General features: G+C 36.1%; 1 protein-coding gene across 1 annotated transcript; it reads right to left on the bottom strand.

Moving 5' to 3' along the window:
- Window positions 1-4126: 4126 nt before the first annotated feature.
- LOC148549705 (uncharacterized) lies at window positions 4127-4735 on the bottom strand. Its single transcript, XM_088495759.1, has one exon. It carries the CDS (start codon window positions 4733-4735, stop codon window positions 4127-4129), a length of 609 nt encoding a protein of 202 aa, XP_088351885.1.
- Between the last annotated feature and the right edge of the window lie 7545 nt (window positions 4736-12280).

Raw genomic sequence — 12280 nt, 5'->3', positions numbered from 1 at the left:
GCCTATTTATTGTTCTAGATTTTAAGGTTTATATTAGAATATAATTATATTTTATGTGTTTATTTATGTTTTATATATTATTTTATTATAACTCGATTATTCCGATTAAATTATGTTTTGAACTTTTAATCCAGTGAACCAGTAGCTAGATTGAATAATCATCCATTCTTTTAATATGGTGCTAATAAATTGTGTCAGCTAAAGTAATAAGATGTCACTGTGACGTTTCTTGGGATTTTCCGATGACAAGCTAACGAGGTTTGGTGTAAATTTCAAAGGTTCACGAGCAAATTTCAAAGGTTCACCCTTTTATAAACATATAATACATGTTTTTTTAATCATTTTTTAATGTGTGTTATTCGGTACTTTGTGTATGTATTTGCCTGATCCCTTAGGTAGCGTTTGTTTTCGGAGACAGGACACAGAGACATATACAGTACATGTTTAAAATGTGTTTATTTTTCGAGACATGGACACGGAACACATTGTCTCCGAGACAGTTTTTTATATTTTTGTGTCCACTCTTTTACGAAGGACAATGATGGACACGGGATTTGGAAGGGTGGACACGGACTTTTTTATAAATTTGTTTTCTTTTTTGTCCATAGATATTTTTTATTATTCTACTATTATCCCTTCTTATTTTTCCTATAATTAGTCTTGAAACTTTTGAAAGATAAATATTATTAAAGATAAAATTGATCTTTTAAAATGCTAAAAATAATTTATAAGTTGTAATTGATTTTATATAATTTAAAAAAAAATCAGTTTTTAGATAAAAAAAATTAGTTTTCTAAATAAAAATAGATTTTTATGTGCAAAAACTATTTTTTTTTCATGTAAAAACGGATTCTTTTTTAAAACTGATTTTTTTTATTTAAAATTAATTTAGCTTATTAACCTAAACAAAATTTTTATTAATCAAATTTAGATCTATTTTTTTATTAATCTTAACCATATGTATTCCTACATATTAATAATAAATTTAAATATAAAATAAATATATTTATAATTTTTATTTTAATATAAATATTATTATATATTTTTTTATTAAGTCACCAAAAAATATATTTTTTTATTAAAATTTTTTGTCTCTTTAAACATTTTTTTAAATTTCGTCTGTACTCCTACATACTCTCATTCTCTATTAAATTAGTTTGTACTTGATGTAAAAAATTTGGAATTATATGGTTATTTTAGTCATTTTATATAATATTTTAGTCATGTCCATGTGTATCCAGACATAATACTGGACATTACATTAGTGTCTTGTACATCGTATCCAAACACAATACACAAACAATAATTTTTAGTGTCTCTGTCCTATTGTCTCTGTCTCAGTGTCATGTTCTGTCATGTCTTTGAAAACAAACGCAACCTTAGGTAGCGTTTGGTTGATGTCCTTGTCTCAATGGGATATGGACACAGTGACACATGTCTACTATCTGGTTTGGTGAGACACATATTTTCGAAGGACACGGAAGGACACAGATGGACACGAAGACATCAAATTTGTGTATCTCCAATTTGGTGAGATCCTGAGATACAACTTGTGAGACACTAATTTTTTACTCTTTTACCCTTATTCAATTTTTAAATTTTCAAATTTTATCCTCCTATCTCCCCAAACTTTTTTTGAATAAAAGGTAATTTAGTCTTTTTCAAATATTTATGTGTCTTGTTTATTATTTTTACCAAACACAATACATAGATATAAATATTTTATGTCTATGTCTTTAATGTATGTGTTTTTGTGTCTATATCTCATCTTATACATCAACCAAATGGAGCCTTATATACCCATAGTTAACAATATCACTAGTGGACCAGGAAAGAATAAGATCATCTTTCTAGTAAATAAAACGAAGAATATAACTCTGAATACTTGGTTATAGAGAGATATGCTTATCACTACTTACCTCGATCCAGAATTTCTACTATAGAAATGGAAAATGAACAAACAATGTAATGCTAGCAGCATCACTGAAAGTTTTTCAGAAGATTATAGTAATGCAATAGGTTCAATACACTCTTGTAGTAGTAACAATGTAAAGTGTAAGATTATGGTAATATAACAGGTTCACTACACTAACCTGTTGATTCTTCAACCACACTTATAATTAGTCAAAGAATTGGGATCAAGATAGCAGAATGGGGGAGGGATGATAAATTAGTTCATTGTTAGTATCATAAATAGTTTGGTATGGTTAATTCTTTATGTAATGTAATAGTATTAGTATAACCTAATCTCTAATGCTCATCGTTATTATTACTCTTTCGATTTCTGATTTAATTTTGTTCAATTTTTGTAATTGATGGTTTGGTGCATTTCAAATCTAATTTTCGTGCTTAATTGAATTCTTTTTTTTTTAATAATAAACTTTGATATTTAAATTTGTTTGTGAACTTTCAACTAAAAATTATAGACAAAGTATTATAAGAAATTATAAAACATTGAATTTTGTTAGTTTAAAAACTATTAAATTTAAATATTTAAAATTATATATTTTATTTTCAAGTAATTTTTTAAAAAAAATTTAAAATTTAAGTTTACCGTTGGTTAAATCCGCTGATAACTATTAATTTAATTATTAATAATAAATAATATATTATCGTCGAATTTATGAAAAAAAATTCGACAGTAACAAGCTCTAAAATTTTGCAATTAAAACTTTATATCTAACATTATGTCTGCTGTTAAATCTGACAATTTTTTTATAGTGTCCATTCCTACATGAAAAAAAATTGTCCCAAAATCCGTCTTTCCGTAGATAAATCCCTATAAATACTCGTCGCCGGAAAAAATTACCATACTTAAATATAACAGACAATAATCTTTATATGAAAATGAGAAGATATGAAAAAATTTAGTACAATAGTCTATGATGAATTTGCAGAGACAGACGCTGGTGCACCCATATGGGTTTACAAGCCGTTCAGATGCAAGACTGATTCTAATAATAAATTACTGCTTCATCAATTTTTCAGTTGAATAGGTCGGTCCGATCCGCCTATCAAAATTATGCCATGTATCAGTATCTTAGATGCAATCAATAAGACCATCTCCAGTAGGGAACTCATCCCAATTCCTGTTTATGGCCCACCTGTTATAAAAAGTAACTCTACATCAGCTTTTGCGTCATAAATAGTAAATAGGAACTCAAAGCATCTCTATCTTCTCCATTAGGAGGAACTAACTTTAGTCCCTGTTGTGGTCCTACTTAATTAATTAATTAAAATACTTGAAATTAATGTAATTAATTTTTTTAATGATGTAATTTAAAAAATTTAAATTTAAAAATAATTCACTATTAAAAGATATTAATATTAAATAAATTTATATATAACAATAATACACAATATATAATTCGGGATTACACTAATTTGTAAAATTACTTAATACAAAGAAAAACATAATTAAACTCTATAGTTGACGACAAGCATTGTGAAATTGCCATATGTGTTCAATCAAGTCCTCTTTCAATTGTCTATGCTGCTACCTATTTCGAAGTTGGGCATTTCTTTGGAGAAATTGATGGTATGGTGCAAAATCTTCTTCTCCCAGCTGAGGTTGTGATAAGCCATTTTCAACATCATCATACTTTAAGCCTTGAGCAAAATTTCCTGCATAAGTGTCTCTTTCATCCTCAACAATCATATTATGCAATATAATACAAGCTCTCATTATGTTGGCAAGCTTCTTCTTTTTCCAAAAACGAGCTGGACCACGTATAATTGCAAAGCGTGCTTGCAACACTCCGAATGCTCATTCCACATCTTTTCTTTGCCCTTCTTGGTATTGTGCAAATAACTTGCGTTTCTCCCCTTGTGGCTTTGAGATTGATTTGACAAATGTGGCCCAAATACCATCTGCTAAATAATATCCTATTGTATAATTATTACCATTAATAGTATAATTTACCTCCGGAGTACGATCATTTAGAATATCATCAAACACTAGAGAACGATCTAACACGTTGATATCGTTATTTGAACCAGAAACTCCAAAGAACGCATGCCATATCCAAAGGTCTGAAGATACTACAACCTCAAGTACTATGGTTGCAATCCCATGATAACCACTCACGTACATACCTTTCCACACCTTTGGACAATTTTTCCATTGCTAATGCATGCAGTCAATGCTACCTAACATGCCAGGGAAGCCACGACCATCCGCCATTTGTAGTAGGCGTTGTACGTCATTTGGATTGGGTTTTCGCAAGTATTCATCCTCGAACACCGAAATGACACCTTCAACAAATTTTTTCAAGCATTCAATTGTAGTGCTCTCGCCTATGTACACATAATCATCAACAGCATCAGCTGCTACGCCATATGCTAACATCCGTATCCCAGCAGTACATTTCTGGAGTGGCGACAAGCCTCTTCTTCCAGTTGCATCAACCTTCTGTTGGAAATACGGATAGACGTTTGAGAGAGCGTCTACTATCCGAAGGAACACATGTCTTCTCATTCGAAATCTCCATAGAAAAATGTCAGCATTATACACCGGATCATCTGCAAAGTAATCTTGGAAAAGGCGATCATGTCCTGCTTCTTGATCTCTGTTGATCCATCTACGAGTTATTGGGATAGAGCTTCTATCGATATCTTCTTCTTCTGAATCTTCGAGTAAATACTCATCGATCCAATTATCTATGAGTGTGTTATCTTGCAGTCTTCTTTTGTCATACAAAGCCTCATTAAACATATCATCAAAATTTCTAGTCATATCTAGAAATGTAATTTTTAGTTCTCTTTCGTGTAACACCCTGACTACCAAAGGCAACGCTTCCGGCTGCACAACTCTGATAGCTCAGATATTACGACGACACTTATAATATTTAATACTAAAATATGAAATATCGTCCGATAACGTACATCCATAAATACCATACAACTTACAAAAACTCATAAAGAGTACATTCATATATATACATAAATATATATAAATAATATTACAAACATAATCCAATACAATCCCTATCCCTCTTACAGATTATATCAAGATAAAGGCGAGGGTACAAGAATAATAATCTAAAGCAATACAGAGCATCTCAACAACAACTAGATAAACTCTTCGTAACTTCTACGCCCGTATCCTGAAAGGGGAAAAATGTAGGGGGGTGAGAACATCATCCTCGAAAGGGTTCTCAGTAGAGGGTTTTTGGGAATTACTGTAATAGGATACGTGAAGATAATCGCACCAGTGATTAATAACCGTCTTATGCCTCTTTTCAAAAACAACGATTTACAGTAAAAGTAAAGTCGGAAATCTTTTCTAAAAGAGGAACCATTCAATGCTCAAAAACTCAAAAGCCTTTCAAAATGGTTTATCTATGCAGAACCAAAATAGCCTTTCATAATTTTATTCCAAACCAGAAATACAAAACCGAAATTAACCATCAATTCATCTCTTTCCAACCACGGCCCTAGGCCCAAACAATCTAACCAATAACCAATCACCACAATCCAACAGAGTCCCTGATGCAAACACAGATAGGAAGTTCAAGCACAAACAAACAGATATTACAAGTAGAACAGTTAGCAATTAATCACATAGGCAAACCAAGTATAATATGCACACCCAACCAATGTCACACAAATGCATATGATGCATGCCTGTCCCTAGTGGCTGATGATATCATCTGTCGGTTATAGAGCCAACCCGACAAGTCCTGGTAGCTAACCATTGGACTGTCCCTCTATCGTGCATCCCCAACTCGAGTTATACTCATCATAAACTTGATCATAATCATGATCCATATCCATCACCCTCACTGGTGAATATTTATCCATCACCATCACTGGTGAATATTTATGGGGGCGAGCTCATCCGGGCCTTTCACAGTGCCCGGCCACACTTACGACATTGGGTTAACAGAGCTTCGAGTCTCAACCTGGAGCACATGGTGGCTAGCCATTGCTACTACCCAGGGAAACCCTCATCTCCAATAGTGGAAGTGCAAAAATCACAATTATCAATAATTCAGCATATACATGCATTCATTCTCATCCATGGATCAACATCCATCTCAGTCATCCGGCTTACAGTTCAGTCCAGAACCAGCCAATATTGATAATCACACACAGCCATTCCGGCTCACGGCTCAATCCAGAACCAGTCAATATTCATAATCATACATAGCCATTCCGGCTCATAATAAAACAGCACTTCCACCATTCAAAATCATCAGATTTATGAAATCGGCATTTAAGCCATAAATCATTTTCTCAATTCATTTCACTTTGAAATCAAGTTTCAACTCTTTTCAGCCTTGGCTTTAAAGATCTCATTTCTCAAATCATCTCAGGCTCATAAGCCACTTTTACTCACGGTAAATTCCCCTTTTAAAACAATGCCACTCTCGGCATCCTCTTTCCAAAACTTCCATAATCATGGCAAGTTAAAAGCCTCTTTGAGATATTCAAAATCACCCATCCAACAATGGGATTTTATAACAAAAGTTTCTCGGCAGAGTCCCAAGTCTTTAGGGGAGAATAACATAACTCATTTCGCCAAATTCATTTAAAATCATTAAAACTTTGGCTTTCCGATTTGAGTAATAAAATAGGATCTAAGCCAAACCGAGTCACGTAATCATTTACTTCTTTCAAAGCCGTTTTCTTTACTTAGGAAAAACCAGCTTCAACCCCCATGATAAATTCTAAAGCATTTCAACTGTTTAAAATTGTTTTAGTCTTGCAAAAGTTCAGAGTTCAAAGAGTACTTAAAACCTTTCTCAAAACATTTCAAAATAAAACTTGTCAATAGACATTCAGGTTCTTTCAAAGTCATTGAAACTCCTTTAATTGAAACCCCCAAGTCAAATCCAAAGGCATAAACCCTTTTCGCATTCAAACAGCTTTAAAACACAAGTTTCATCTAAATAACTTTCTCTTGAAAGAGATACAATGCCTTTCTTAAGAAGCAAGACTAAATCACAATTCCCTCTTTACTAACTCATTTCGAAAGCATGAATCATCCTTTTCTTGATAATTCAAATAAAATAGTAGAAGTCTTTAACTCATCATTTTCCAGACAACATTTCAATAAAGACTCGGATTTTATAGAAATTTCGACAGCACCTCCCCTAAAACTTGGACTTTTGCCACCCGGTTCGGGTCCCAACTAAACCGTTTCTCATTCCTTTTCAACAGCTCAAAACCAGAAATCAATTCAAAAGCAAGCTAAATCCAACAGTCGCCTCAATGGCATACCTCAAGGAAACCATTTCAAAAATCAACTCAATATCAACCGATTTAACTCATTTATAAAGCTTTAAAGAATCGGTTCAGCAATAAATCATTTATCAAAACCAGAGCAATTAAAGCAACCCAGGCTGAATTTCAAGAGCATTCTATCTTTCACTTCATCAAATTAATTGACTCAATTCAAACCAATCTTCAACGGATTAAACTCATTTCAAATATTTAAAGAATCAACTTCAAACATTACATTTCACAAGCCACACAACAATTCAGCCAAGCCAACATCCATAGTTATTTGAGTCAATCAATTGATACATAAGGCAGATTGGTGCACGAAATTGTGATGTCCAGGCTCGAACAATCCCTGGCAACGTGAGCAACTTGGTACGCGTAATCGTGATTACACTTTAATTATGTAAAATTCACGGCTCTTTCTTTCCCTGGCAGTGGCGCCAGAACATGGTGCCAATACCATGGTTCACAACTTCGATACAACTAACCAGCAAGTGCACTGGGTCGTCCAAGTAATACCTTACGTGAGTAAGGGTCGAATCCCACGGAGATTGTTGGTATGAAGCAAGCTATGGTCACCTTGCAAATCTCAGTTAGGCAGATATAAATTGATAATGGTGTTTTCGATAATAAATAATAAAACAGGGATAGAAATACTTATGTAAATCACTGGTGAGAATTTCAGATAAGCGAATAGAGATGCTTCTCATTCCTCTAAACCTCTGCTTTCCTGCTATCTTCATCCAATCAATCTTACTCCTTTCCATGGCTGGCTTTATGCAAGGGCATCACCGTTGTCAGTGGCTACATCCCCTCCTCTCAGTGAAAAATATGCTCACATGCTCTGTCACAGCACGGCTAATCATCTGTCGGTTCTCGATCATGCTGGAATAGGATTCACCCTCCTTTTGCGTCTGTCACTAACGCCCGGCAATCGCGAGTTTGGAGCTCGTCACAGTCATTCATTCATTGAATCCTACTCGGAATACCACAGACAAGGTTTAGACCTTCCGGACTCTCTTGAATGCCGCCATCATTCTAGCTTACACCACGAAGATTCTGATTAAGATATCTAAGAGACACTCATTCAGTCGAAGGTAGAACGGAAGTGGTTGTCAAGCACGCGTTCATAGGGAATGATGATGATTGTCACGTTCATCACATTCAGGTTGAAGAGCGAATGAATATCTTAGAAGCTAAATAAGATGAATTGAATAGAAAACAGTAGTACTTTGCATTAATCTTTGAGGAACAGCAGAGCTCCACACCTTAATCTATGGAGTGCAGAAACTCTACCGTTGAAAATACATAAGTGATAATGGAGTTCATTGGTCTCGGCCCCAGAGGGGGAACCGGAGTAACCAAGACTACTATGATCCGAAGATAAAACTCTGGATATCAAATACAATAGTGAAATGTCCTATTTATAATAAACTAGCTACTAGGGTTTACAGAAGTAAGTAATTGATGCATAAATCCACTTCTGGGGCCCACTTGGTGTGTGCTTGGGCTGAGCTTTGAGTGTTGCACGTGTAGAGGTCCTCCTTGGAGTTGAACACCAGCTTTTGTGCCAGTTTGGGCGTTCAACTCTGGTTTTGGCTCCTTTTTTGGCGCTGGACGCCAGATTTGGGCAGAAAGCTGGCGTTGAACGCCAGTTTATGTCGTCTATTCTTGGCCAAAGTATGGACTATTATACATTGCTGGAAAGCCCTGGATGTCTACTTTCCAACGCAATTGGGAGCGCGCCATTTCGAGTTCTGTAGCTCCAGAAAATCCACTTTGAGTGCAGGGAGGTCAGAATCCAACAGCATCAGCAGTCCTTCTTCAACCTCTGAGTCTGATTTTTGCTCAAGTCCCTCAATTTCAGTCAGAAAATACCTGAAATCACAGAAAAACACACAAACTCATAGTAAAGTCCAGAAATGTGAATTTAACATAAAAACTAATGAAAACATCCCTAAAAGTAACTAGATTCTACTAAAAACATACTAAAAACAATGTCAAAAAGCGTATAAATTATCCGCTCATCACAACACCAAACTTAAATTGTTGCTTGTCCCCAAGCAACTGAAAATCAAATAGGATAAAAAGAAGAGAATATACTATAAATTCCAAACTATCAATGAAACATAGCTTCAATCATATGAGCGGGACTTATAGCTTTTTGCCTCTTGAATAGATTTGGCATCTCACTTTATCCATTGAGGTTCAGAATGATTGGCTTCTATAGGAACTCAGAGTTTAGATAGTGTTATTGACTCTCCTAGTTCAGTATGATGATTCTTGAACACAGCTTCTTTATGAGTCTTGGCCGTGTCCCTAAGCACTTTGTTTTCCAGTATTACCATCGGATACATAAATGTCACAGACACATAATTGGGTGAACCTTTTCAGATTGTGACTCAGCTTTGCTAAAGTCCCCAATTAGAGGTGTCCAGGGTTCTTAAGCACACTCTTTTTTTACTTTTGGACCTTGACTTTAACCGCTTAGTCTCAAGTTTTCACTTGACACCTTCACGCCACAAGCACATGGTTAGGGACAGCTTGGTTTAGCCGCTTAGACCAGGATTTTATTCCTTTAGGTCCTCCTATCCACTGATGCTCAAAGCCTTGGGATCCTTTTTATTTGCCCTTGCCTTTTGGTTTTAAGGGTTATTGGCTTTTTGCTCTTGCCTCTTGGTTTTAAGAGCTTTTGGCTTTTTCTGCTTGCTTTTTCTTTTTCTTTCTATATTTTTTTTTGCCTATTTTATTTTATTTTATTTTATTTTTTTTCTGCAAGATTTGTTCGTTGCTGCTTTTTCTTGCTTCAAGAATCATTTTTATGATTTTTCAGATTATCAAATAACATGTCTCCTAGTCATCATTCTTTCAAGAGCCAACATATTTAACATTTTTAAACAACAACTTCAAAAGACATATGCACTGTTCAAGCATTCATTCAGAAAACAAGAAGCATTGTCACCACATCAATATAATTAAGCTAAGTTCAAGGATAAATTCAAAACTCATGTACTTCTTGTTCTTTTGAATTAAAACATTTTTCATTTAAGAGAGGTGATGGATTCATAGGACATTCATAACTTTAAGACATAGTTACCCACTACTAATGATCATGTAATGAAGACACAAACATAGATAAGCACATAACATAGAAAGCGAAAAACAGAAGAAATAAGAACAAGGAATGAATCCACCTTAGTGATGGTGGCGTTTCCTTCTTGAGGAACCAATGATGTCCTTGAGCTCTTCTATGTCTCTTCCTTGTCTTTGTTGCTCCTCCCTCATTGCTTTTTGATCTTCTCTAATTTCATGAAGGATGATGGAGTGTTCTTGATGTTCCACCCTTAGTTGTCCCATATTGGAACTTAATTCTCCTAGGGAGGTATTGATTTGCTCCCAATAGTTTTGTGGAGGAAAATGCATTTGAGGCATCTCCGGGATCTCATGGTGATGAGCTTCCTGCGCCTCTTGAGCTCCATGAATGGGCTTTCTTGCTTGCTCCATCTTTTTCTTAATGATGGGCTTGTCCTTTTTGATGAGGATATCTCCCTCTATGTCAATCCCAACCGAATTGCATAGGTGGCAAATGAGGTGAGGAAAGGCTGACCTTGCCATAGTGGAGGACTTGTCAGCCACCTTGTAGAGTTCTTGAGGTATAATCTCATGAACTTCAACCTCTTCTCCAATCATGATGCTATGGACCATGATGGCCCGGTCTATAGTAACTTCAGACCGGTTGCTAGTGGGAATGATTGAGCATTGAATGAACTCCAACCATCCTCTAGCTACAGGCTTGAGGTCCAATCTTCTTAGTTGAACCGGCTTGCCTTTGGAGTCAATCTTCTATTGAGCTCCTTCTACACATATGTCCATAAGGACTTGGTCCAACCTTTGATCAAAGTTGACTCTCCTTGTGTAGGGGCGTGCGTTCTCTTCCATGTTTGGCAAGTTGAACGCCAACCTCACATTTTCCGGACTAAAATCCAAGTATTTCCCCCGAACCATTGTAACATAGTTCTTTGGATCTGGGTTCTTACTTTGATCATGGTTCTTGGTGATCCATGCATTAGCATAAAACTCTTGAACCATTAGGATGCCGACTTGTTGGATGGGATTTGTTAGAACTTCCCAACCTCTTCTTTGAATTTCATGTCGGATCTCCGGATACTCATTTCTTTTGAGTTTGAAAGGGACCTCAGGGATCACCTTCTTCTTGGCCACAACATCATAGAAGTGGTCTTGATGGGCTTTGGAGATGAATCTTTCCATCTCCCATGACTCGGATGTGGAAGCTTTTGTCTTCCCTTTCCCCTTTCTAGAGGATTCTCCGGTCTTAGGTGCCATCAATGGTAATGGAAAAACAAAAAGCGTATGCTTTTACCACACCAAACTTAGAATATTGCTCGCCCTCGAGCAATAAAAGAAAGAATAGATGAAGAAGAAGAAGAAATTGAGGAGAGGGAGAGTGGGAAGTGTTTCGGCCAAGAAGGGTGTAGAGGGGTGTGTTGTGTGAATTTGATGAAGAATGGAGGTCTTTATATAGGGAAGGGAGGGGGGAAAGGATTCGGCCATATGGGTGGGTTTGGGTGGGAAATTGGTTTTGAATTTTTGAAGGTAGGTGGAGTTTATGAGGTAGGTTTATGGGGAAAAGTGGATGGATGTGAGTGGTGAAGAGGTGATGGGGAAGAGAGTTTGAGGTGATTGGTGAAGGGTTTTTGGGGAAGAGTGTTTATGGGGTTGTGTGAAAGAGAGTGGTGAGAGGAAGTGAGTGGAGGTAGGTGGGGATCCTGTGGGGTCCACAGATCCTGAGTGGATCCTGTGGGGTACACAAATCCTGAGTGGATCCTGTGGGATCCACAGATCCTGAGGTGTTTAAGGATTTACATCCCTGCACCCATTAGGCATGTAAAAATGCCTTTGCACACAACTCTGGGCGTTCAGCGCCAGGTTGGTGGCCATTTTGGGCGTTCAACGCCCATTTGTGTGCCATTTCTGGCGTTGAACGCCAGAACCATGCCTGTTCTGGCGTTCAGCGCCCAGAAGCTGCCCATTT

This window comes from Arachis ipaensis, chromosome B8 (genome assembly GCF_059453495.1).
Source record: "Arachis ipaensis isolate K30076 ecotype BB chromosome B8, ASM5945349v1, whole genome shotgun sequence".
NCBI lineage: Eukaryota > Viridiplantae > Streptophyta > Magnoliopsida > Fabales > Fabaceae > Arachis > Arachis ipaensis.
This window is presented reverse-complemented; position numbering and strand designations above follow the sequence as displayed.

Coding starts and splice junctions, on each gene's coding strand:
- LOC148549705 (XM_088495759.1), bottom strand. CDS start 4,735: ATGACTAGAAATTTTGATGATATGTTTAATGAGGCTTTGTATGACAAA.